The 26,584-nt window shown below is 52.4% G+C and overlaps 2 protein-coding genes across 5 annotated transcripts in view; one reads left to right on the top strand and one right to left on the bottom strand.

The window, feature by feature from the left end:
• Positions 1-7,071, top strand: part of POLA1 (DNA polymerase alpha 1, catalytic subunit) — a 308,813-nt gene extending 301,742 nt beyond the window's left edge. For 2 of the 4 annotated variants that reach the window (XM_089904662.1, XM_089904660.1), the window contains one exon: positions 2,282-7,071. In XM_089904662.1, the coding sequence (XP_089760788.1) occupies positions 2,282-2,427 (146 nt within the window). In that variant the 3' untranslated portion in view covers positions 2,428-7,071. Of the gene's footprint in view, positions 2,204-2,281 lie in introns of those variants that run through there. The other 2 variants (XM_022560503.3, XM_089904661.1) reach the window with 2 other exon arrangements.
• A 3,881-nt stretch (positions 7,072-10,952) lies between these two features.
• Positions 10,953-22,144, bottom strand: ARX (aristaless related homeobox). Its single transcript, XM_089904659.1, has 5 exons — positions 21,892-22,144; positions 19,306-20,182; positions 16,633-16,678; positions 13,467-13,795; positions 10,953-11,246 (listed from the first exon to the last, which is right to left on the bottom strand). Exons 1-5 carry the CDS (start codon positions 22,085-22,087, stop codon positions 11,006-11,008), a joined length of 1,689 nt encoding a protein of 562 aa, XP_089760785.1. The 5' UTR covers positions 22,088-22,144; the 3' UTR covers positions 10,953-11,005.
• Between the last annotated feature and the right edge of the window lie 4,440 nt (positions 22,145-26,584).

Here is a 26,584-nt window from a genome sequence, read left to right as displayed (position 1 = left end):
ATCTTTTAACAGTTGTTGCTTCGGGTCAGGTGCTCGTGAGATGGCCTCTTCCCTGGACTCCCAAAACTGGAACAGGGTGAAGGAATCAGGTTCTACCGGCTACATTAACTGGTTTCCACCATTTAACCCTGGGATTTTCCCTTGAGTTCTAAAGTGGCGGGTGGGTGTAGCATTAAGGGAAACAGAGTGACAGAAGCCTAACGTGGGTGGCCCAGGTGCCCAGAGCAGGGAGAGAAAAACCACGAAGAAGGGGTGAGCCCTTTCCCCACCTCAGCTCCCACCCTCGATGTGGCCTGTGACAGCTCGTGCAGTTCTGTTTCCTAGAAGACCTTCCAAACATTATTGAGTCAATTCTCATTGGGGAAGCAAGTAGGAGCTTTTTCCTGCATCTCTAACCGGCGTGGAATGGTGCCTGGGCTGTATTGACCGGCTATGGGATATGCTGGCGGTCACAGTTGTCTTTCACGAAGAAGAGCACCAAGTGACGCTGGTTGTCATTCTAACTCCGCTGTGTAGCAGCGTAAATAGTCCCCTTTCTAACCAACCTGGTGGGAAAAGTCAATATCCCATCAGCAGAGGAGGTAAACACATCAGGAGCTGTGCCCTCTCTCTTCCTCCCCTGCGCCGTCTCACCACAGCTCTGTAAATGTCTCTCCCCGTCACACATGCATTTGTGTCATTCACATGCATGGGGCGCTGGCCTCGGGCCGCCACTGCTCGGGCCATTGTTGTGTATTCCCAGCCACTGCTCGGGCCATTGTTGTGTATTCCCAGACTCCCGATAATTAGAACTCAAAGTGTCTCTCTCCTTGCTTAACGATGCACCCCCCCCTCTCTCTTCTCGCCTCTTTCCACCCCCTTTGGGCATTTAAATCCTCTCTACAAAACTTTTTGTTGTTGTTTTTTGAAAGGCAATTGATGTAATTTAGAAAAGGTTGTGGAGAACAAACACGAATGTGTAGCTAAGGAACAAAAACCTGGAGACCAAGTTTTCATTTTCCAGGTGCTTTGTAGACTTCTCTGTTGCTCTGTTGTTTCCGTGGGGTTTTTTCTTTTGGTGACTGATATGCGTTTCCTTCCCGATGCTTTCCTATCCCGGGGCGCCGGACAGCCTCGCTCCCCCCAGCCTCCTTGGCCCAGGCCAGCATCTGGGGGCCTGCCCGTCTCTATCTGGGAGCAGTGACACGGGGTGCAGGGACAGTGAGGGGCACGGGGCACAGTGAACCTTGCCGAGCGTGGGCTCAGGGTTTTGGCTACCTGGGTTTGCTGTTTCTGCATCCTAGATCTCCAGCTATGTGCCCTGGGGCAAGTGACTTAACCGCCCAGTTTCCTCAGCCATCAGATGGGGCATTCTTTTTAGAAGGGCCTCTCCAAACACCTCACAGGGTTCCTGAGCAGCTTTGAACAAAAGCTGTATCATCTTAACCATTCTGGGCAGGGTTGGCAACCCCAGGGCTCACCCCCGTCCCCAAAAGGCCAGACCTGGGTATCTCTGCCCAGTGCTCCTTCCAAATAACCAAATGTAGAGGTCTCACACCCTGGGGAGGGAAAGGAAGGACCCTCTCTCTCCGGCTGAGAGTACCCTTCTCTAAGGCCAGGGATGAATGGGGTGGAAGGAGCAGAGGAAGGACGGCTGCACCCCTCAAGTTCACGGGCACACAGTGTGGACAAAGAAGAAAAAAGCAATCTTGCCAATGGGCAGGTACTCTCCAGACAGCCCACCCCTCGCCTCTGAGCAGAGGAGATTTTGTGTAGCAGAGGGACGCAGATGGAAGGGACTAGAAGAAACTAACTAGGCCCAGCTGATCTGGGGAGTTTGAGTTGGGAGGCTCTGCCTGCCTTTTGAGACAAACTAGTTCCTGCCACATCCGAACTTTGCATGCAGTTGTGTGCATGTGCTTGACAGTGCCGCGAATCCGGTGTCTGGGAGTGGAGTTCACCTTGCTTGCCGCACACGGCCGTGCACCTGCAGTTCCCGTCAGTCGTCAGTCGAGGGTGGCTCTGTCCCCGGTGCGCTGAGTCAGCTAGGTACTGAGAAGTGGCGGGCAGGGGGAAAGAAGAAAGGCTTCTACAGAGGAATCTTGGGGTCCTTTCCCCACCCCACCCCCCCGGCATGGGACTGGCCCCAGGGGTAGACCAGCCACAGGACCGTGAGGACATCTGACCTGGAGGTGAGAACAGAATGCACAGCCCCTGCTTCTGGTACTTGAGCAATACTGAATGCTCTTTAAACGAAGCTGCCTCTGAGACTTGTAATCCTTTTACTTTTATTTCTTTTTAGATAAGTTGAAGAAGCAGTTTTTTACTCCCAAAGTTCTTCAGGACTATAGAAAACTCAAGAACACAGCAGAGCAGTTCTTGTCCCAAAGTGGCTACTCCGAAGTGAATCTCAGCAAACTCTTTGCCGATTGTGCTGTGCGGTCCTGAGGGGTTCCCGGAAGTGGACGCTCGGGGGCGGTGGAAGGAAGACCCGCATCCTCGGCACCTGCACCATGGCCCTGGCTGCTTCTCCTGCATCGCTTTTCCTTTGGGACTACATATCATGTTTGTGTGGATGTTGCTTGGGAGGGGGATTATTAAGGGGGAAGGAACTGCAAAAAAATTTAATCTACCAAGCACCAGAGAACAGCAAAACCGCCTTCCTCTGACAGCATACCTCGTGCTGTTGAAACACCACCTGGAGATGGCTGCTTCACATTCGCATTGGGGACTGGATTTCTAGGGGAGGGGTCGGTGAGGGAAGAGAAATTGAGAGTGGCTGGGATGCAAGTCGCCCCAAGCTTTGCCCCAGGACCTTCAGCAGAGGCGCCCCCAGAAAGAGGGGGGTTCGTGGAGCTTGGTCGGAGGGCTGACACTTTGCCTTTTCACGGGCCAGTTAAATCCAGTCTGAACCCAAGTGCTTCCCGGGCTGCTGGCTCCAGGAGTGGCTATCCTTTTCAGTCTTTCTATCATATAGGTCGCCGAGGGGGGAGATTTAGAAGCCTTGCACTGACTAAATAGATTAAACAGAGCTTACTTGTGTATTGAATTTCTCCAAAGCCCAACATGCACGCGTACATGCACACGGGGCAGCCGTTTCACACTCACCTTCCTCTTTTATTTCCTCAAGTAGAAAATCTAGGTAAAGGTTTATACAAAAGGAAAGCACATGTTAAATAATTTCATATCCTATAGCATTTCATTAAAAACGTGTATAGGTTGGGGTGAGGATCATTGTGTTATATTCAGAGAAACTGGGGGGAGAGATGGTTAATCGGCCCTGGCGCTATTTTTCTCATTTCTTCAGAACGGTGCCTTTTTGCCAGAAGCCAAACGTATTTCAACGTATCAGTCTTTCCTTTCTTACGTTCTTGGTAAGATTATACTAACAAAACATATTTCCCCTTGTACAACTATGCTATATTCTTAAAAAATATCTACCTATGGATTTTCATAAAAGAAACATATGCTGTGCTTTTTCTTTCACTTCAGAATAAAGCTTTCTAAAGGGAAATCAGTTGCAGTGACTCCTTATCAGGTGCAAAGACTGGACTGGAGAGGGCAGCCAGGAGTAAGGGATGACGGGAGACCATCCCATTCCCAAACCTCAGCCCGCTCAGGTCTCCACTCAGAGATCCTCGGTGTGATGTATGTTCCAGTGTTCTGAGTGGCATTTCCATGCACTTTGTGTCCTTTAAGAGATGAAGTATGGCTTCTCATGTGCTTTGCTGACTTGGACAGCCAAAGAGAGCTAAGCCAAGAGCCCAGTGCTGTCTCCTTTTGGAAAGCAAGGCTGATGGCTCCTGGGAGAAAGGTCACCCGGCTTGGACCCTAGTAAAGGCTTACTTGTTAAGCAGTGGAGGTGACGCTGCCCTGTATCTTGCTTTGCCTTCTCTTTTCTTTCCCTCACCCTCTCCTCATTTCTCCTCTGTCTCCTATACTCAGGTTCTAAGTAGAAACACTGGGTTAATGGCCGTGTCGGTTAATTAATTAATGCCTTGGCACCTCAGGCTCTGCAACCTATCAGAAGTTGCAGCACCCAGGCTGCTCTGGGAAGCTAAGGATTAGGTGGTTTTTCCTTGCTGTTACCGTAGAGGGTTATAGAGACGGTTCTCTAATGTATGCTTCCTGAGCCCACACTCCCACTTTGCTTTCCGAAGAGAAGGCGCGTTTTCCTTGATTTCTGGGACCTGGGGTGATTATGGTAAATACAAATAGAGGGTTATCTTCAACTTGCTCATCAAGAAACTCCAGGAGGGCTTCCCTGGTGGCGCAGTGGTTGAGAGTCCGCCTGCCGATGCAGGGGACACGGGTTCGTGCCCCGGTCCGGGAAGATTCCACATGCCGCGGAGCCTGTACTCCGCAACGGGAGAGGCCACAACAGTGAGAGGCCCGCGTACCGCAAAAACAAAAACAAAAAAAACAAATCACTAAAAAAAAAAGAAGAAACTCCAGGAGACAGAAACAGGTTCTCACTGGTCTGCTTCTTGTCCCTGCATCTAGATTGTAATCACGGTGAGGGCAGCAACCATTTCTGTAGAAAGTCCATAGAAAGTCAGACATTTCTTAGTACAGTTCCCGAAAAGAGTTAACACAGTGGTTGATGTTTTTTAATTCAGATCAGTAACTCCAGGTTAGTTAAGAGGCTTTTCTGAGAGGCACCTAAGGATTCCGGGAGGCATCTGAGGATTCCAGGATTTTATAGAAAGTTGAAACTGCAACTCTGTGAATTCCAGTGGATCTCTCTGTGGGAAGATTGGAACCTGGCATGGTCACTTTTCCCTGAGAAAGGTTTCTACTCCCTGATTTGCGTCGGTTGTCAGCGCATGGGTACAGAGATGCTGCCCACTTCTTTGTCAAGGGGGAGCCTCCCCATATGTCTCCACAGGCTTCCTGGCATGAGTGTTAAGCTCAGGTGATAAAAGTGAAACAGGCTGGGTTCACACTAGAGAGTGGCAGGGCCTGGTAAACCCAAGTGGCCATGTCCCGTCCAAAGGGGGCAGCAGCTACTCAGCAATTCTGGGAGGGACAGAGCCCAGGGTGGCCATACGATCTGGTTTTCAAGCGAAGCCAGGAATCCAGATATGCCACGAAGTGTCTTGATTTCTAAACCTTGGCGACTGATTTTTAAAAATAAAATTCTAAATGCTGTGGGCCAGACTAAATTACTCTAGGCTAAGTTTAGGGCACTAAATTTCCTTTAGTGCCCTAAAGGAACCCATCTGAAAGGGGCATGTTTCCTGTTGAATTTAGGGTCTGCCTACAACAGGGAGCACATCTATCTAGCAAGGGTCACAACGTGCTCTCAACTCTCCTTCATGTAAAGGGGAACAGGGGAGGCCAGAAGTTGAAAATCGTCCAAGAGCTTGCTCGGTTAAGGTTTTAATTTGTCTAGGAAACAGACGGGGTTCGTCTCGAGACTGTTGCCCAAGACGTGGGGCTAATCAAAGTTGACAGACTGGAGTTTGGGACAGGCTGGTGAAAGGGGATGAATTCGGTGCCCCTCACAGCCACTCCCTTCTCCAGCCCATACCTCCTCTTACCAACAACACACATACAGACACACCTCAACACGCCTTTTCGAACATAGCATTTAAATGTTTGGCAAGTAATGCAAAGATAAAGAAACTCCAAAAGCAGATTTCCCTATCTTGTGTCAGGGTTTTGTGAAAAACACACTAAACCCCAGACCCTCAATTCAGTTCCCCCATCTCTCATCCCAAAGTTTAACCCGCCTCGCCTTTCCTTTCTCCTTCTCTCTCTCTCTCACTGCTCACCTAAATATTTCTTAATTGAACGGTTTGCTGTGGAGCTTCCTTATAGCAGTTTAATAGATTAACTCATCTGAGCCAGCCTCAAATTTCAGATTAAAATTCCTTCATCCCGAAGGCAGCATTATCAGGTTGTTGGAGGCTGTTTTCAAACCTTGGTTTTGAATAGCAGCGGCTCTGCATTAATTTAACCACTAAGCTAATAAGTAGGTTTCGTTTTGTTATGCTAAGCTTTATTGCTTTTCTTTTGATCAGAATGGTGTTGTTGAGCAAAGCAGCAGACAAGGCATTCTTTGATGAGGGAATTAGCGCTCCATTCTTCCTCTATTATTCATAGCACAGTGGAATATGTAAGTACCTGAGGGTGTCAAAGGAGCGCAGGTTCTATTGCAAAGTGCTCGCCTTGTTTCTCTCAATAGCTGACTATGAGATGATAAACCGCTTAATACACTGTGCTAATTGGATGAGAGCAAAAAGAGATGGGAATTAAGGCGAGGCAAAAGGAGAAAGTGCAGCCAGCCTTCAATACACTCTTTCACCACTTTACCAGCACCAAAGGAGGCACAAGCTTTCTATAAGCAGACTAGAGGTTTTGTGCAGAGATAAAATGAACGTGTTAGTGGATTCAAGTAATACACTAATTATTGCACAGTATAAATACCACTACTGGTTTTATAACAGGGAGGTAAACTTCTTTTGAGAGGGTTATAGGATTGCTTGGCAGTGGTGTAGAACCTAATAAGGGCCCAGAGTAATAACCCCCTGGATTAACAAAATTGCTGCTTGTAGAAGTATGATTCAGACTTTTACGAAGATTTCCAGAGAATGAATAAAAATTACTGAATGACATTTCTTAATGTACAACTGGTAATCACTCCCTTTTCTTTAAAGGAAAAAATGTATACTTCAAACTGGACTGTTAATCACGTCTAGGGACAACACAACTTTTTCCTTTGAAAAATACTACTCCCCCCTCCCCCCCCCCCCGCCCCGGTCAGGTGACAGCTTTTCTTCTCCCCGCCCCCCAGCCAGGCTGCCACTGTCACTTAAATACATAAGCAATTGCTCCGTGGAACTCGGTGTTCCAAAATACCATTTTAGGGCCCATTTAAGACTCCCTTCATTCAGACACACTTCTGTGTATACACATACGTGCATGCTCACGTACACATTTTTTTCCTCTAAAAGCAAGTTGAAGTAACTTACATATAATTTCCTTTCCTCTAACATCAGCCCCTTTTCCATTCTAGTAAGATCTTTGCACTCAAGATGATATGAAAAAGAGAAGTACAAGTGCCCTGTCTCTTGGCATTACAGATCAAAACCAATAATAATAAGTGTTTGCCCCAATGGGGGGCGGGGGTAGTAGGAGAAAAAAAAAGTGGGAAACTGGCCGGGACCAATAGTGGTGACTTTAGCTGAAGACTGAGTTTCAAGTCCCAAAACCTTCCTTTTGGCGGTCACTCTCCTTAATTCATCCACTTTCTGTCTTTCTCACACAAACCTAAGCTGTCCTCCCTAACTGTCCACAGTCCAGCCCATGGGTAGCTGGTGATGGAAGAACACTTAGGGGCATCTTCTGAAAATACTTTGCCAACTGCTCCCTTCTTGCCTTGCCTTTTGGGGCTCCTTCCGGATCTGGCTAGCCTGTCTGAAAATGTAGCAAATTAACTTAGCCTTTCCCCTCATCCTTCCCACAGAGGCCAGACCGGGCTCCCTCACCCCTCACCCAAAATGCTGTAGGGGTGGCCCTGGGAAGGCGGGTGGTGGGGCATTTCGGCCTGGGTGTGATAGGGAACAGCAGTACCCCCATCACAGGGGCTCTCCCGGACCCCCCTGGGCTCTGCACGGCCTCCTCTAGGGTGGAAGAGGTTTGCTTAGGGTTGGGGGGGGGGTCAGCCGCTCCCAGCATTGTGACCGCGTTCCCAGATATTGGGGCCAAATTGGGTTGCCATTCATTAATAATGCTCACAATAAGATTAAATCATTCTGGAAAATCTCATAAAATCCCCCTAAGTACGCTCCAGTGGCTCTTTCCAATCCCCATCATTCAGCACTTGGGGAGGTTTGGAAGGAGAAGAAAATTGGTTTCTTTGCTTCTAATGCTGCTTTGAAAAGATACTCAGAGTTTGTCATGCGTGACATGTCACATGTTTAATGTGGACTTGCTGGAAGTCAGGGGGTCTTTAGCGTGTGATATTTATGGGGAATATTAAGTGCAGAATGAGGTCCCTCCAGCTGGGGAAAGTTGAAAGAATAGGAGGCCCAGGACCGGGCTTGTTTGCGGCATCAGAATGACATAGGATTAAGAGTTTGTAAAACAAGGCAAGGGGTTCTCATTGGCCAGTAATAAATGTAATCCTTGGAGGTAATTTCACGCAATTTGCTTCTGCTCCATGGAAGGGTCAAATGAGAAAAAATGACTTAAAAAAGACTTCATTAACAGGAAGAATGGTACTGTTTCTCGTATACCATCCAACTGGCAGCCTGGAGGGGGGAAAAAAATCCGCTACCTAAACAAAAAGCCCAAATCGACGGAAAATTGATAGTGATCACCAAAAAAAAAAAAAAAAAGCCCTTTCCCTCACGCCCCTCCTGCACTTCCCCGTCCCCCCCACCCACCCAAAACTCCCGAGTAGCCCTGCCCACCCCAGGAAAGCGGCCTTCACCCCAGGAGACCCTGTGGAGTCTGAAGGCTTGAGACACTCAGACCTCGGGGGATGTCCTAGAAAGTTCCCGCCGGGCCTGCAAACCCCGAGAAAGGAGCGTGCGGCGGAAGGGCTGAGCGGAGGTAGTTGGCGCCTACTCCCGGTGCCCCGGGCCGGGGCCCCGCTTGCGAGCGCCGCCCTCGCAAGCCCAGGGCCGGGGCTGGGTGGCTCACCGCCAAGGTCGACGGCCAAGGTCCGGGGAGCCCCCTCAACCCTGAACCCCGCGAGCATGCTCCCCAAGGTGTCCGGGGGACGGGGAGCTGCGGCTTTCCGGCCCGGCGGGTGAACCGAGGACGCCCGAGCCGGAGCGCGGCAGCTGCAGAGCGCGTCGCCCACCCCCGAGTCACCGCTGACCTCTGCCCGCCCCCGCACCTGCCCCTCGGCCGCGCACGCCTGCGCCCTGGGCCGCGAGAGGACCCGCCCCCCCTTCTCTGGGGCGCGGCCGGGGAGCGCGCGCGGAGCCCGGCGGGTCCGGCCCGGAGACACGCCCGCGACCCCCGCCGCGATCGACTGTCCCGCGGCCTGGCGGGGCGGCGGCACCGGCTCCGAGAGCCGCGCTCGTCATGCCGCAGCATACCGCACCACCCCCCCACGCCTGCCCCTCTCCCCAAAGGTCCAGCGCGCTAATTACTGCAAATTGAAACTAATTAAGCTTCTCTTCCCTTTCCCATCACCCTGGGAGCGTTGGCGAGACCCGGCCCCCGCGGGCGGGCTTACACCGAGCGGTCACCCGGCGGGGCGCAGGCAGGGCCCGGGGGAGGGAGAAGGTACCGTCGTCGCCGGCGAGGGGTGCGCCCAGGAGGGTGCAGACTGCAAATCTGTTTGGGTCTCCTCGCGAAACCTGAGTTGTTTAGATTTTTTTTTAAGTATATACATTTCCCAATGCCTGGATAAGTGATGTAATGACATTTGTCGAGTTAAGATCTGCCACTTGGATACCCCTCGCTGCCTTTCCATCACTGTTCCTGCGTTCTCTCCCTCTCCCTCCCTCCCTCCCTCCCTCCCCCCCCTCTCTCTCTCTCTCTCCCTCTCTCTCTCTCTCTCTGTCTCTCTCCACACACACACACACACACACACACACCCTGCTACCCGCGCGTGTACCGTGGAGCCCGCCCCCTCGGAAGCCAGCGCCTGGGCTCCTCGCTCTCGCCATTACCTGTCATCTCGGACTGCGCACTTCCTTGTACGTGGCACTTTCCACAAGCAGTTTCCTTCGTTTTCCGAGCCAAGACTCCCGCTCGCTTCAAATTTCTGTCTTCACCGTCAACAATGCCTACGGTACACCCTCCCTCCCTCAAGCCCACCCCACCTCTGGGCCCCGGGCCCCGCAGCTCCCGCTGCTACACGAGCCGGGAAAGCCGAGATGCTCGTGGAAAGCGCCGCGGCGGCAGCGATCTTAACCTTCGTAGGAAACCCTACGGATCCTTTCAGGATCAGATTCAAACCAGGGGCCTCTGCCAGGAAAACGCGAGTTCAGATAAACCCTGGAGGTGCCGGGGCGCAGGAGCCCACGCCCGGCCTCTGGGGGGCTCCCTACTACTGTCCCCTCAGAGCCTGTAGAGAGTATTCACACTTCCTTTTGTTAAACATATATATATATTTTTTATTATTTTGAGCGTGACACTTCTCCACTAGATAGCAAGGAAAAGTGATAACAGTTACACATTACACAAAAGTACTGTACGATTGCCTTTACCTTGAAGGTTTCGGAAGCCTCTACAGTTAATAAGTTAAATAAAGGGCTTGAGTACATAAATATTTGTCTAGGAACCCTACCGTATCTACAACACAGTAAGAATCTACAAGAGGACAAACTTTTACCATACCACGCTGAGTGCAATTGCGTTATAACATTTCAAATATACAAAGCTCTGTTCTTTTTTTTTAATAACAATGGTATGTACAGAATCAATAATCACAGTTTGGTGACTTCAACAGTCCATATTCTAGCAGAGTATTTCCCTTTGGTTTGATATAAAAACCTTGGTTGGTGTATGATAAAGAAGAGAACAAGAACAAGATGCCCCTTTCCGTTAAGTGCACTGTTAGCTATCTTACAGGTTCGCATTCGCTTCCCCGGCCCGGAGCCGGGGCCCACGCTGGGGAGATAAACTTAGAGCGCCAAAATGCTATTAGGAAAATTTATAAAAAGCTAAGTAGGGTGTCAGGAGGAAGAGAGGTTGGGCTTTTAAATTTTTTAACTTCAATACCAGGTGTCTTAGGGAGAAAAACCTCCCGGATATTTTCAGTAAAAGAACGGGGGAGAGTGGACGTTCAAGTTGGAGCGAGGTTGGCAGAAGCAGGCGCAGGGGCAGAGGCAGGGGCAGGGGCAGGGGCAGGGGCGGGTGGACAGCCAGCCGAGGAGGTGCCACGTCCGGTAGCGCCGAGGGCTGCCTTGCCCGCGTCCAGGCTGCTGCGAAGGCGGCTGCGCTCTCTCAGTGCCGTCTCGGGAGTGTGCTGGTCCTCTGTTTCCATTTGGTCTTAAGTGGTGCTGAGTGAGGTGACCTTTCCGGATCGCGCCTGGGGCGCGAGGGTGGAGGGCAGCCTTTAGCACACCTCCTTGCCCGTGCTGGTGCCCGGCAGGATGTTGAGCTGCGTGAGCTGCGCGGCGTGCTCCTTGGCCTTGAGCCTCAGCGCGGCTATGCTAGAGGCGCGTCTGTCTGCGGCCGCCGTGGCCGGGTCAGCCAGAGCGCCCGACGCCACCGCGCCCTCCACGGCCGGCGTGGGCTGTCTCAGCAGCGCGGCCGCAGTCGACGCGCTGGTCAGGGGGGCCATGGTGGAAAAGAGCCTGCAGGGAGAGCAAACAGCGCGGTCACGGCCCCGGGAGCTGCGCGCAGCGCCTCGGGCATCCTTCCCCGCCGCCTCTCCCCGGGGGAGCAGAGGGCACAGAAGAAGGGCGCAGAGGGGCGCCGCCGCTGGGGCGGGGAGTCGCAGGCCCGGGTGGGCCGCGGGCTGGGGAGTAGCTGGACCCGCGGTCGGGAGGCTGGGGTGCTCTGAGAGGGTTTACTGGAGCAGGGAACCAACAGAGGGGGAAAAAAAAGAGGGGACAGAGCCGCGGCGGAGGCAAGCCCCGAGTCTCAAAACCCCATGGCCCAACTGCGCGGATTCTGTGCTTTCGCTTAAGAAGCGGGGTGTATTCTTAGACCAGGAGCTCCAATTGCCTGTAATACTATTTGCCAGTAGAGAGAAGAAGAGAGACAAAGAGAAAGAAGAGAGAAAAGGAGAAGGGAAAAAAGGGAGAAAGGAAGGAGAACGTGGGATCAAAACTGATCAAGACCTGTGCTCCACTTTGTACTCTCTGCATAGGGCGCCTTCTCGGCCCGGGGCTCCTTTTACCTTGAAAACACCGGTCTTGTATGCCGGCCTTCCCTCCGCTGAGGCCGCCCTCCCGCGCCGGGCTGAGCTGCCAGTGCCCGGCCGACGACCGCGTGGGTGGGGGCGCCCGCCTGTAGATTTCCGCTCGCCAGGCGGCTCTAACCAGCCAGCGGCCCCGCGTCCCGGAGCGGCGACACCTCTCCCCCACCGCCTTCCCTGCGCCCCTGCAGCCTTTAGTCCCAGAGAGCCCCGACCCGCGACCTCCGCGCGTGGCGCACGGCGAAGCCCAAGCCTGGGACTCCAGTCCGCGCCACCGCCTCCGGGAGGCGCCGGGATTGCCCCGCACGGCGCCTCCGCTCTCTTCGCACTGCACCGCTGACCTGCAGCTGAGGCCCGAGCCGCCCCTGACGCTCAATGCCACCACCCCTACCCCCGCCGCTTCCCCCCAGGGCTTTGGCTCCGGGCCCCCGCAAGGCCAACTCAGGGTTTCCACGATTAGAAATGAGCCCACCTGGGCTCGAGGAGCGCCTCCTGCATCTCCCAAGCCCACCCTCCACCTCTGTTATCACCTCTGTTATTTTTACCACCCGCACCGCACTCCTCTTCCAGCCTCTCCAAATCTGGCAGCCCGTACTCCAGCCGTGGTTTGCCAGCTTTTACAAGTCATTTGTTGTGAGAAGGGTAAAGGAGAGGGTGGGGAGCGAGGGGCAGAGGACTTTAACAATTTTTTCCAGAAAGAAATAAAGTGTGGCCTGGAGGGGGCATAACATGCCCTGGTTCCACTAGGTAAACTGAGTCACTACACTTCAGTGCACTTTCTGTTTACTTTATTGGTTTGTTACAAGAAACTAATTTTACTGAGTCTTTTTTGAACATTTTCTCCAGATGATTTTTTTTGTTAAGTGGCTATGCAGTTGGATGAATCTATTATTTCTTTGTTCTCCCAAAGAGAGATCACTGAAGCTGCATTCAGTTTTATTTTCACTGCACTTTCCAACTTAATACATCTCTCCTTTGTTTCTTTGTCTGTGTGATTATACAGACTTTTAATTTCATCATTCGATGTTCATTTAAAGAAAGGGAGTTATAATATATGATGAACTGTTTCTTTTCTTTCGTTGTCTTGTGCCGCTTTGGGGGGGCCGGGAGTTGTATATATGGGGGTCGGGGGTATGGTTGGCAGTGGGTCACTTGAATGACAAGGAAGATAGAGTCTGGGGAAGAAGAAAGAATCCTTTGCACCCAGAGGGCCCGTGGCTCCAGGGCTCCTGTGGGGGCCAGGGCTGTGTTCCTCTGGTTGCCAGGCTCTGGGGCATGAGGAAGGATTTTTGCAAAACTTGAAAAGTCATTCTGGCTCTGTGGCCTACACCTGTACCCGTTTACACACATATCACCTATGGCCTGGGCTGTTGCTGCCTTCAAATTGTACTGGTGCAGCTTTCATTGAACACTCCCAGTTTCCACGGTTGCTATTATCGTCACTGCCTTTCCCTTTGCCGCTCAGTCCCAAGTCATTCCCTTCAAGATCCACATTGTTTAAGGCAAAATTAGGGATTATTTTCTTTGGCTAAGTCGCTGAGGTTAAGCCAAAGAGAAAAGATGTGTGTAGTCCCTACCCGTCTCCAGCCTCCTCCCTGGACCCAGGCCTCTGTGCGTGTATGAGAGAGACAGACTCCCCGAAGCCGCGTATTACCTGCCGAACGCAGGGCTGATAAAGGCCGGGTGCCGGAACACGGCGGCTCCTAGGAAAGTGCTCAGGCCCAGCGGCGCCCCGCTGGGCGGCAGGCTGGCCGAGCCCGGAGGCGGAGGTAGGCTCGGGAAGGCAGCGGCAGCGGCGGCGGCAGCGGCCGTCCAGGCCGAGTCGAGCGCAGGGTGGTGCGGGGGGAAGGGGCTGGCGTCCAGGTAGGGGCTGAGCGGGTGGGTAGCGGAGAGCGGCCCGGGGAAGGGCAGACCCGGAGGATGGGTCTGTGCGCCCGCCTTCTCCCGCTTGCGCCACTTCGCCCGACGGTTCTGGAACCAGACCTGCAAAGCGGAAAGAGGCCGGGGTCGGCGAGGCTCCGGCCCACCCCCCCACCCCGCCCCCGCCTCTTCCCCGTGCGCCGCGGGCCCTGCCTCTTTTCCTCTGCGGCCTGCGCCCACCTCACCCCTCTCTGGCTTCAGGTTGTTCAAGGACACGTCTGGGGCCAAAGGGTCAGTGAAAGAGGGCCCAACTTAAAGCGAGCAGGAAACACTGGGCAAGTGAACCCTCTCCAGTGGATATTTCAACCAGCCTAGTTCCTTTCCAATTTTTAAGGAAAGTAGTTTCGTGTGTTCAGAAGTGAGGAAACCAAGGTTTAAATGTCTGCGCTGCCTTTTGCTTGCTGTGTGTCTTTAAACAGGTCACTTAAACCTCTCTGAACCTCACTTTTCTAATCTGTAAAATGGGGGTAATAAAAGTTTCCTCATAAGGCTGTGATGAGGAATGAGCAAAATAAGGCATGCAGAAGTTGGCATTCAGTGGTGACTCTTGGGACCAGGCAGCCACCAAGAGAAGAATGCTTATCAGCTTTCTGCCTCAAATCAGCTATTTTTGCCTATTTCACGTGTACCCAAGAGGTGGCAAAATTCTTGCTCTGCACTGAAAAGGGAATCGGGGAGGCGGTTCATTTGATCTTTCCAGAAATATTTATTGAACGCCTATGAGCACTACACTGGGTTCTTGGGCTTGGGGAGAACTGGGAGGGAGGGAAGAAATGCCCACGGTAATTAGCAAACAGGCATACAGTTTAGGGGCCCAGTTCTCCCTGAAATGAAGTGTGGGGCACACAGCCTGCTATCTGCAGGGGCTCTATGCAGGGCCGTGTTCTGCCGAGTAAGGCACTGACTGCGGGGACCAGGTATTCAGCAATACCTGGACACAGAAACCAGAGTGTAGGATACCTGTAGACTGTGCACATATTCAGAGCTAGCTAACGGGGTCCTTTATTTCTTCTGGGGATGTGGTTTAAATAGGTTATTTTAATAAGATAGTTCTAGGCTTGGGGGAGGTTTTCAGCACAAGGTATCTTGCTAATTGTTAATAGAAAGCAGTTTTAGTAGAGACCTTTACCTGAAATATGGCAGCTACCATAGTCTAAAAATAACTCCTAGGAGCATGAGATTATTTTTATGTGACCTGCTCATCACACCCACAGCTGAGAAGATATGCTCCTTCTCCCCTGAAGGCATTAATATTTTTAGGACTGGGTTTATGCCTGCACACAAGTCTAAAAATTAAGAATGAACTCCAGGGCTATACAGAGTTATATTAAAATATAATGTAAATGATCCCAGAGGAAAATGTTTAAAAAATTTTTAAGACATCTATGCCTTTCAAATATACACAGTGGGGGTTGTCGTTACTAGCACTAGTATCTAGGCTTGGTTTGACTTCTAGACAGCCACCTAGGGCAAGAAAAATCAAGAATCCAAGTCGGTTGATTACTTAAAATTCTGCCAAAGGGGGGCCCGTCCATAACATTTCACAGCCCTCAAATAATCTATTTGAGAATCACAGAAACACTCCAGTGTGGAAATTCAGAGACTTGAAAAAGGAAGACTAGATGGGACCAGGCTGGGTGGGCAGCTTTTGTGTATCCAAATCTGTCTAGACAATATCCACCCCTTCTCGATGGCAGTGAAAGGAGTAAGGGTGGGGGGGTGGGGGGAACAGTGGAGGCAGAATGCCCTCAAAGAAAGTGGAAACCTTCTACAGATGGATCAGCTCTCCCGGCTCAACTGCAATTATCAAGATGTCCCCCTGCAATTCCTCATTATTGAATTAATACCTCTGAGGCCCCCCAAAGGTAAACGAAAGGACTCTAATAATTCATATTCACTTAATTACATCTTCTCCAGTGAATAGGGAGAGAGGAGAAGGGGAGGGGGGCGCTCTCTTTCTTTTTAAAAGTTATTTAACTTTCCCACGACTCGTTCCCCTGAGCTGAAAATGCAGAGTTGCTGTCACATCTCTGTTTGACAATGGAGAAATGTGTCAACAGAAAGGAGGGGACAGGCCTCATCATTAGCCCTCTAATGCAAGAAGCTGTTGTGTATTAAATGAGCCATATGGAATTTATTGTGCTTTATCAGCACCTGATTTTGACTGTAAAGTGATTCACTCAGCTCCTAACCCAGGGACATCTGTTTTCTGTTGGCCGTCGGGGCTGCCCAGTGTTGATCGTCTCTTTGGTTATGAGGCCTGGGTTCGGAAATGCACTCTGGTATGGGGCTGCAAACACCTTTAATAGCATTGCACTCACTCCCTATTAGATCAATGTGGGCTCATTGCTATAAAAAATGGGAAATCAAATAGCATTAGCCAGCTCCTTGTGCGGGCAGAGGGGAAATCAAACAGCATTTTGCCTTCAAATGGCCCTGTTTGTTCTAGCACTAAGTGGGCTTTTATGAAGCCCGATTGGGGACTTAATCGCAGCCAAATACCTGCTTGGAGCTGAGCGGATTTGTCTAACAACCAAATCCATGCTCCATCCCATTATTTCAATCAGGAGAAGTCAGTTCAGTTCGCAGATTGTTTCCTACAGGGGCTGTGGACCAGGGGGCTTCTGAACTGCAGTCTCAGGGATGCTGAAACCCCTCTTCTGATCCTGGACTCCTTCCACAAGGCTCCCAAACCTCGAAATCGTCCCCTTCAACCTCCCAGGTGTTCATATTTTAATATAGTTTTGTGTGTGAGTGTCTGGGTTTATCTTTCTGATCTGCTTTTCTTCATTTTATGAAGGGGGTCTCTCAACAACCCTCCAATCCATCAACCCATCTCTCTTCCACTCTCCCCCCAGCCCACTGCCCCTCCCTTCCTCCCTCTCTGCAGTGCAGCTCACCTGGACCCGGGCCTCAGTCAAGTCCAGCCTCATGGCCAGTTCCTCCCTATAAGAAAGCAACACACAGGCAGGAGGTCACTGCAGGCTCCAGCAACCCCCGTCAGCCCCCTTTCCCTCGCTGGCAGCCTCCTCCATTAGGATCTCACCCCACACACCTAGGCATCACCATCCCTTCAACATTGGAGTGCCTTCTATTTGACTGAAGACGTAAAAACGCAACACACTCCCAGATATAGGATGTTATCTATTATATTGTATCATATTATATTCAAGAGTGACAGGGGTGACTTCTTGAGTCTCTAAGTCTCGGATTCTCTCTCACTTCTAAGCCAGAGTTAGACAAGACACACACACACACACACACACACATACACAGTGATTATAGCCTCTTTTGTCCTAATAGTAAATGGGAGAACTCAGCACCCAACTAAAAACATTTCTTTCGCCCTCTTGGTTTCTTTCTGCCTTCTTTAAAAAATGTTCTCTCCCCTCTCCTCTCTCTCTCTCTCTCTCTCTCTCTCTCTCTCTCTCCAGCTCTCCGCCTTTCCTTCCATCTCTCCCTCTCTGCCGCCATCCTCCCTCCCTCACCCCTTTAGGTCATACTCCCCATTACCCTCTGGAGATATGTTAAGCTTGTTAAGAGTTCAGTGGGGTAATTTTTCGATTAAACAAAATTCTGCGCACCTCCTGACTCCAGTGCCCACTACAAACCCTGCCCATCTCAGGGGAAGTCAATTTAACTGAAACCCTACCCCGTCATTGCAGTTATTACTGCGACAATTAAGGCAAATAGGAAACCATTAAGATGCTGTAGAATGGCTTACGACCTGTTTACCGAAAATACGAGCGCGCAGAGAATAGTTGGCCCTCCGCTCGCTAATATGAAAGAGCGGGGGCCGCCCCAGCCTCGGACCTGGGTCTGCGCTGCTGGCAGTGCCCCTGGCCCACACCTGAAACTTCAGGATTGGGAGAAAACCGGTTCACTGGACAGCTTCCCTCTGCCTTCTGCTACAGTGAGCATCAGCAAATCTAAAACCCCAAAACCACACTCCCGGCTGGATCCGGGCGGGAACCAAGGGGCTCTAGCTAACCCCCTGGGTCGGAAAGAGGTGAGCACGGGGTGGCGAAAAGGAGCTGCCCCTCTTCATGTACTTTGGTTCCCCTGGAGAAGCTAAAGAAGGGCAGACCTGGGTGCCAAGCGACACCACATCATTTTCTTCTTTTGAATTACACGTGTGATAAATGCAGAAAAGCAGGTCGGCCGGTTAGCTATTTGATAGACACAATTGTTTTAAAATTTATTTTCTTTTCTAAAGGTAACGAAGGGGCTGGATGAAAGAGAGGAGGACCAAGTTTAGCTCACGGGATGATCAAGTTCAGTGCCTTTGCCCCGCATCAAATCTACTCTTTTCCGTTTCTGATTAGGAGACAGTTTGGCAATTAATGGCTACACCAACTACACTTGCGAGTTGGCTCGGGCCTCCTGAACACTGAGCGATTTCTCCTCTGGTTCAAAGGGGCGGACAGCTTTCCGCTGCTACTAAAATGCACGTTGAAAAGCCGCACACGCCTCATGCGAAGGTGCTGCTCGAGCTTTGACAAGCCCAACGCTAGGCAAGCACCCATCTCTTTCTCCCTCCCCGCTGGGGAAAGTTTGCCCTAACCGTGGTTCCTCGCCGAGCCAGACCTAAGCCTTGGGGTGGGAGAGGAAGGCCCCCAGCCAGGCCGGCGCCCCAGGTAGGATGAATAAGCTGGCCTTCAGAGGCCCAGTCATCTCACAGGTACATCTTTCCCCCAAAAAAACCCGGGCGAGTGGGAAGTGGAGCGTAACTAGGAGAAAAACCCGGGTTGGACAGCCGTCCAAAGAGAAAAATTCCCCCAGCTGTTCCGTCTACTGCCTGCCAGACTTCCAGCAATCAATGCCAGCCCCTGTGAACCCGCGTACATTAAACCAACACTGGGTTTAATGTGTGTGGAGGGAGAGAGGGCAGCGATGAGAAGGGAAGATTATGGCCGGTGCCTCCACAGTTGTACAGATACCAAACACTGCCCCGTTTTGACTTCCTTCGGTTATTTCAGGAGTCCTCAAATGACAGAACTCGGATCTTTTTAACGGCCTTCTCCGCAGGCACGGGCAGCTTTACTGCGAACTGCGTTAACTGATACCCAGCAGGCGCCCGGGGCATCAGGCAGGGATGGCGATCGCACCACACGGCGGCCCAAAATAGCCCCTGTTTAGCTCTGGCGGCGAGGGCCGGCAGCGCTTCCTGCGCCTCGCCTGGGACCTGGCCCGGACTCCGGACCGTAGCGCCCGGGGCCCTGAGTGTGTGCGCAAGGGTGCGCACGTCTCCAAGGTGGCGTGTTCGGGAGGCCTTTGGAAAGGCCGTTTCTTTTTCTCTAACTAAAACTCGTAATTTGAAAAAATTAAACTGGAGAGACCTTGGGAAGGACTAAAAACAAAAAACATCCCAGTCTAAACTTAAGGCCCGGAGTAGGGGAGAGGAGGGGAGTAGTTTTTGGTCAACGGGGTGGGTGCATTGGGAGGGCGCGCCTGGGTAGAGTCCAGGAGCGGAGTCCCTGCCCCAGCCCGGGGCCCCTGCCCGCCCACCTTCCCTCTCCCGGACCCACTCGCTCCCTCCAGCCGCTGCCGCTGCGACCACCCCTCGCGCGTACCTGGTGAAGACGTCTGGGTAGTGCGTCTTCTGGAAGGCCCGCTCCAGTTCCTCCAGCTGGTAACTGGTGAACGTGGTGCGGTAGCGCCGCTGTTTGCGCTTCAGCAGCCCCTCCTCTGAGTCGCTGCCCGCAGACAGGCACACGCTATCCTCGCCGTCCTTGCCCTCAGCGTCCTCTGGGTGCAGCAGCAGCTCCTCCTTGGGCGACAGCTCCCCGCCCTCAGCGGCCACCGCGGCGGCAGCGGCGGTGGCCACCGCTCCGGTGGCGGCCACGGCGCAGCGCCGCGGTTCCTTGATCAGCGCGCGGGCGTCGTCCTCCAGCAGCTCCTCCTCGTCGTCTTCCAGCAGCTCCTCTTCCTCGTCCTCGTCCTCTTCATCCTCCAGCAGCTCCTCCTCCTCGTCCTCGGCGCCCGTGCCGCTACTCGCCGCCGGGGCGCCGCCGGGGCCACCGGCCGCGCCGAGGCGCTCGTCCGGGTGCGCGGCGCCCCCCGGGCCGCCCAGCTCGTCCAGCGCGGGCGGTGGCGGCACGAAGGGCGCCCCGTTTTCGCGGTACGACTTGCTGCGGCTGATGCTCACCTGCGGCGCCTGGCTGATCTTGAGCGTGTCCCAGGCTGCGGCGGCCGCGGCCGCGGCGGCCACGGCGGCCCCCGCGCCGTCCGGCCGCTCCCCGGGCCGCGCGGTCGGCGGCGGCGGCGGAAGGGCCTCCCCCCGCGGACCGGCCGTGGCCGTGGCCGCCGCCGCCGCCGCCGCCGCCGCCGCAGCCGCAGCCGCCGCGGCGCCCTGGAGGAGGCGGCCCCCGCCCGGGCCGTACAGGCGCCGCAGCTTGGGCGGCAGGTGCAGCTCGGCCTCGAACGGGGCGCTGCTGCCCTTGGGGGAGCCTGCGGGCAAGGGAGAGCGGTCAGCGCGCCGGCCGGCCGGGCGCCCCCTCCAGAGTCGCCGCCCGGGCCGGCCCGCCGCCGCTCCCTCCGCGCCTAGGCCCTGGCGCCCCCCCCACCCCCCGCGCGCCATCAGATTCCGAGCCCTTCTCCTTCCCCAGTTTTCTTGCTGTTTCTTTTTCTTTACATTTTTCTCTCTCTTGCCCCTTCTCTTGTTTCCTTCTTTTTTCCTTCTCTCCTCCTCCGTCCCTCCTTTCCTTTCCCTCTCCCATTCTTCCTTTTATTTTCTTCCTTCCTTCCTTTACGTCTTTCTCTGGCCCTTCCTTTCATTTTACATTCTCCTTTTCTTTCTCTCTCATCCCGTCTCATCATTCTTTCCCCTCTCCCTCTCCTTCCTTTCTCTTATTTGTGCGCCCCCCTTCTTCCTTCCCTCCTTTATTCCTTTCTTTTTCTTTCCCCTTGCCCTCTCCCTCACTTTTTTCCTTCCCATTTCGGGGCAGGGGGCAATCTGAAAACATTCAGCAACTTAAAAAAAAATCACCACCACCCTGAAAACTTTGCGCACGACCTCTGCCCTCGGCTCTGCCACGCGGCCGGGGCTGGCGAGAGGGGCCGCTGCCCGGCGGGCGACCCCTGCGGGGGAAGGGGGAGCGGCCCGTGGCCCTGAGTGCGGCCTTGCCCCGACAGACCCCAGCGGGAGGGGCTGGCGGCTCCGAGCACAGAAAAATCGTCCTGGAGAAAATGGGTTCAGAAAGGCCTGGGTGGGGGACGAAGGGGGTGCAATTGGCACAGGCCGCTCCTTCCCCTCGAGGAAGCGCCTGGCACAGGTGCCACTGCAGGCTAAAAAAAGAAAAGGAAAAAGTCAGTTTTGTTTTAAACGCCCCCTTCTCCGCTGTCCGCTCCCGTCTTCCAAGTGGCGCTGCGGCTGGACCGCTGGTTTACGGATTTTAAAAGAAATCAACAATTCTTTCCCTGCGACACCTCTGCAAGCCAGCTCAAGGCGAAACTTGAGTGTAACAGGTTCGGGGCAAAACGACAGTTGTTCTGAAATTTTTAATTTTAGAAAAAATAAGAGCTTTTAAACATCTCAACTGTTTTAAAAAAAAATAACATAGCAGAGAAAAAAACAACACCCAGAAGCCGTACATTTCATACACTTCAAATACAATAAGGAGCATTTGGGGAATCCCAGGGAGATGTTTTCTGCAAAGCTTGGGTTTAAAAGGTCACAAGTAATCTACAATTTTAAAAAGAAGAAGAAAGCACAACACCACATATAAAGAAATCTTCCAAAGAAGAAAGGCCAAGGCTCATTCGGCCTGGGGTCCCCATTCACAGCTTTTGGGGTTCTTGTCTTCACCAAGTTGCTGTTACAAGAGTCCACCCGGCACCTGCTGTTTCTGGCCTGTGGCCCCTCTTCAGAGCACCCCCAAGGCCACCAAAGGGGGCATTTGAACGACCTAAGGACGGATACCGAGAACCTAAGGGCCCTTGAAGCGAAGCTCGGTCTCTGCTTTCTCTGGAAGCAGAGGGGGAGGGAGAGACATCCCCTGGCGAGATGTTTACCGCTCTTTGAGGCACCAGGCCTCAGAGTTGTTCCCTTTCTTTCCTCCGTCTCCAGTTGGACAACCGCAGGCCCCTGGCCCCGGAACATCACACATCCAAACCAGCGCCCAGCACCCTTTTCAGGTGCCCGGCAAGCACAGCCTTACCTTGAACGGCCTTTTCCTGGTCGGTGCGGCTGGCCAGCGGGGCAGGCAAGCTCTGCGCGGCTCCCAGCAGCCGCATTTTGCACGGGCTCCTCCGGCCCAGGATGCTGTCGATGCAGTAAGAGGAGAGCAAAGTTGGAGATTTACTTTTGCACTCGGGCCTCTCGGAGCAGCCCTCCTCCTGGTACTGATTGCTCATGGCTGGGGTTTTTTCCCTGGGCGCAGAGAAGCGGGCCGCTGGCTGCCTCTCGGGGCTGGTGGGATGGATGGGTGTGTGTTGGGGGGTGGGGTTAGATGGCTGGTTATAACGGATACTGTTGCGATCTCTGTGCCTCTCTGCCTCGCTCGGTCGCTGGCTGCTGGCTCCCGCCCTGCCCGTGGCCGGAGCTCGCCCTCTCCGCGCTCAGGACAAGCTGTAACAAGTGTAGTGAGCTGCGGGCGCGGAGCTCTGGAGTCTCTCTTCTCCACGTGCTGAGAGGCGCCCTCTGATTGGCTCTCGCCAGAGGCCTGCGCCGGGCTGTGGGCTCCGCGCAAAGCCCGGACTGGATTCCGGGAAGGCCGGCGGTGGAGGTGGGACAGGAGGCACGCACCCGAGCCAATTTTATTTTTATATTTTGTTTTTAACTAACAACTTTCTAACTAACAACTTTCCTAGAGCGCCTCCTTTAACCCTTTAGGGCTAGCCCGAAGCTCTAGCTTATTCGGATGTCAGGCCTGTGGGTGCCACTCGGGCGACGTGCGCCCCTTCCACCAACCCGAGGACCTCACTCCCTCGGAGACAAGTCCTTGAGGCTCGGCTCGCGTTCAGACCGACGTGGCCCTTTTCAAAGCCAGTGTTGCGCTCCCAGGACAGCGCCTTGACCTCAGTGGCCCTCAGCCGCCGTCCTCTTTAGGCTGGACGGGCCTCCGAGGTGCCGGGGTGACGGACGCAAGCAAACATCTGCAGTTGGGGCGTTCAGTTTTTTCTTGCGGCCCAACGCCTTGAGCTGTTAGTCTTCACCTTGAGCCCGGTGGTTGCTCTCTTGCTGGTAGCGTCCCTCAACCGCTCTCATCTCCGTCTTCAACTCTGGAAAAAGTCCCCTTAAAGACAGAGCTCTGCCAAAGGCGCGCGGCCTTCCCTAGAGCACCTACAGGGCAGAAAGGGACAGGCGAGTGTCGGCTGCGAGGACGGGCAGCTGGGGACAAGTCCTGGAGTCTCCCCCTTGTCCCCGGACGCGCTTCCCTCTCCTCCCCACAAGTTAGCCTCAGTTAGGCCGTCACCCCGAGGCTGGACACTGTCAGATCACGCGCAGGGAGCGGAACCTGCCGGGAGCCCTGAGCGCTCCAGGGTGGGAGGGACCCAGGTTCGGCTTCAACCAAATCTCAACGCCTAAAATTCTGAACTCCCCCTGGCAAAGGCGAGAGAGCGAGCCTGAGGGAGAGCGCGTTTCTTCCCAAACAGCTCCCTGCATGTCCAGCGCTGAGAACCGAGACTCAGCTCCGACTGAAGTTGGGCCGAGCCCAGGCGAGGGGCTAGAACGGACGCCCTCCTTTCCTGGGTGCAGGGCCCAAGGGACAGCCAGGGGCCCCGACGCTGTCAGGGTGGGGGCGAGCGTGGTGGGTGGGAGAGGGGCCGGGGAGGGGGAATCCACGCCGGGTTTTCCTCTCTCAACCCCTTCAATGTGTCAAAGAGAAAAGCGTTTTACAAAGGATTATACTTGAATCACTTACAGTCAGTATTTAAAAATACAAGGAGGCATAACTGGGATTTTTTTTCCGGCCATAAACATCTGCCTAACTCTTGGATGTTGGTGGGTGGGTGGCAGACAGATCGGGCTGGCTTGGCAGGAGCATTCAAGACACAACTGGAGGGGATGAAGGGTTAGGAACAGGCACGTTAATAATGTTAATACTAATGCGGATACTACTACTATTAAAGACTAGAGGACAAGGAGCGCTCGGTGTGTGTGTGTGTGTGTGTGTGTGTGTGTGTGTGTCTGTCTGTCTGTCTGTCTGTCTGCCTGTCTCTCGCTTTTAGTCTGAGTCTCACCAGTTTTTCCTACACTTGGATGATGGGAGTAGGGGCGAAGGAGAACCCGAGCTCTTTCTGACATTGATTTTCTTTTAAGCACTCTGCTGTTCCAAGGCCCCTGGGATCTTCTCCTATCTTTCCTGCATTCTTCCTTCTCCATCCTCACCCATAGTTCTGTGTTAGTATACTGTCCTGTTCAGCTTTAAGCTAACATTCTGCGCGCTGATTCCGTCCTCCTTCCCTCCCTGGCCCGGAGAGCCCACTCTCCGCTTGCGGGTCTCGACGCAGCCGCAGCCGAGAGGCGGACAGCCCCGTCGGTCTCCTCCGAGCGAGCCTCCAGCCGCGAAGCCTCACGGGCGTCCTTGCGGCTGGTCATTGGGAGACACAGGGGCACTTTTCCCTCCTCAGCGGGCCCCGCGTCGGAAATCCACAAGACCCGGCTGCAGGTGGCTCCGTGACTTCAGAGTCACACTCCCGCACACGCAGGGAGTGGGCTGAAAATTAGTCCAAAGAAGATCATGTGAAAGAAAAAGAGACACAAACGCACAAATCATTTCTGAGAGCCTAACGGGGTTTCAAGTCTCTCGGTGGAAGATTTCTTAGCTTCCGTCCCCCTCCTCCCCCTTCTGCAGCTGTTCTCCTTTTTTTAAAAAAGAAGTCGGACTTTCTGCTGGGATGTATTCTAATTTTAATCATCCACTGCCAAAGGGGAGGTTAACATAGAATTTCTGATTCTGACTTAATGACCCCTGGAATTAAATCTAATTCTATTAATGGAGTAGAATGTCTTTCTTTGGGAAACCTGGTGAAAACACTAGCTTTGTTATTTTATCTTGTTTATTTTTGGTATTTTCTAATCAATCTTCCCAAGTGAGGACGCTATTGGGAAGGCACATGCATTCACTTCGGGGAGAAGGGCCCGACCCAGCTCCATTTACACCCAGCAGCCCTGAAGTGATCTTTGTCACAATTCAATACCCAACTTCAAAATCTACAGTTGGCTCTTGCTATTCCTGAAAGATTAAAAAAAAAAAAAAAAAAACCAGAAAACTTTTCTAACATGCCCACGGGGAGACAATCTGCTGGCATCTCCACAGCGTCTACATCAGAAGATGGGTTTAAGATATATGTGTGTTATCCTACATGTTATTTTAGAAAACAAAATGATGCCTCTAATATCTAAGAAGAATTTAATTGATTTGTTGAGTAGGCAGACTTTTCAGGATTGGGCTATATAGGACTATGTATAAAAGAACTTTTAGTTTAGCCAATTTAATGTCTACTCTGTCAGTAAGATGACACTTCACTTTCTCTTCACCTCACTTTTTCCACTTTCTTTTACCCACTAATCAAAAGCAATTTCATTTTAGTAATAATATTATTTGCGATTGTACTTTGTTACAACTCCTGGCTCCTCTAATCTCTGGGGTCTGTAACTGTTGGTTTTCTTTTCCTGGGCTGCGTGGAAAACAATGGTTTGCAGTTCATCTGCTTTTAAAATCAATCAATCACTAAGATAAAAATGACAATTATGGCCGGAAGTGAGGGTATGAAGTGTTCAGAACTGTTGTTTATGGTGAAAAATGAGGCTTGTCCCCAGGACTGGAAATAATAATTACCTAGAAGAGGCGAATGGAAGAAACCCCTTTCTTTTCTGTGGTGAGAACTAATTCTACATTGTAGTTTCAAAATTATATTTGCAAGAAATGCGAGATAAGGGGGTGGAAGTTAGATGTTATTACCCAGGAAAAAAAAATGTTTGGAGGAGAGTTAACCTTGCACACTTTTCATTTGAGATGTTTTAATTTATTGTGCAATATACACATAGATAAATAAAGCTGTAATGGGCTTCCAGCCACTCCAGACGGCTCAGGTCCCCTTAAACTATGCTCAACCTCTTCAAAACATATATTTAAACAATAGAAATAAACTTCATTGGAGTCTGGTGACCAATTTGGAAGCCATTGGAAGGGAAGACAATAAGTCCTGATTACACTAGAGGATTCTCTGTGATGTGATATCCCCTTTGCCAAGTCATTTTGCTGTTTTATTTATTTAATTTCTTTTTTTAAAAAAAAACAAACTTTCATTCATTTATGGTCTTCCGCAACCTGCTAATTTAACACTGGAGCGCGTTATTGCAGTGTTAGGAGGAGAGAAAGAGGGAGCGAAAACAACAATACTGCAATGATCCAAATGATACAGTAGAATTATAGCAATTATAGTTCTACTTGTGGAAGAAAACCTTGCTGAGATCAGGCAAACAAACTGAAGCCTTGTGAGGATAACAAGCGTCGGGATTGACAGCCGGTGCTGGGAAGAGCCGGTGGGCACAAACAGAAATATTCGCCTCCCACCCACCCCCCGCCCCCAACTCCAACCAGTCAAGGTTAACCTCCTCAAATGCTGCTTTCAGAGCCTTATCCACTTCAGGGTATGCATTTTATGCACAAATCGAGGTCTCTCCTCCTGGAAGTCTGAAGATAGGAGGAAATGTATCATAATCCGTTTGTCTAGCACTTGCCCCTCGCCTTCTCGGCCCGCTGCTTGCCCTCCGCTCCCTACCCCTGCCTCAGTTCTCCCCACGGCTGCTGGAATCTGTCTGTGGACCGATGTTTGTTTGTTGATGTGTTTACAAAGGAGCACCCTGTGGAAAGGTCCAAAGGGACTGAGGACTTGAATTTC

Source organism: Delphinapterus leucas, chromosome X, assembly GCF_059928025.1.
Source record: "Delphinapterus leucas isolate spDelLeu-1000000601 "Yukka" chromosome X, BTC_Dleu_Yukka2, whole genome shotgun sequence".
Classification (NCBI taxonomy): domain Eukaryota; kingdom Metazoa; phylum Chordata; class Mammalia; order Artiodactyla; family Monodontidae; genus Delphinapterus; species Delphinapterus leucas.
This window is presented reverse-complemented; position numbering and strand designations above follow the sequence as displayed.

Coding starts and splice junctions, on each gene's coding strand:
- ARX (XM_089904659.1), bottom strand. CDS start 22,087: ATGAGCAATCAGTACCAGGAGGAGGGCTGCTCCGAGAGGCCCGAGTGC. Junction 13,796..16,632: donor TGACTGAGGCCCGGGTCCAG/GTGAGCTGCACT, acceptor TCCGCTTTGCAG/GTCTGGTTCCAGAACCGTCG. Junction 11,247..13,466: donor ATCAGCCCTGCGTTCGGCAG/GTAATACGCGGC, acceptor CTCTCCCTGCAG/GCTCTTTTCCACCATGGCCC.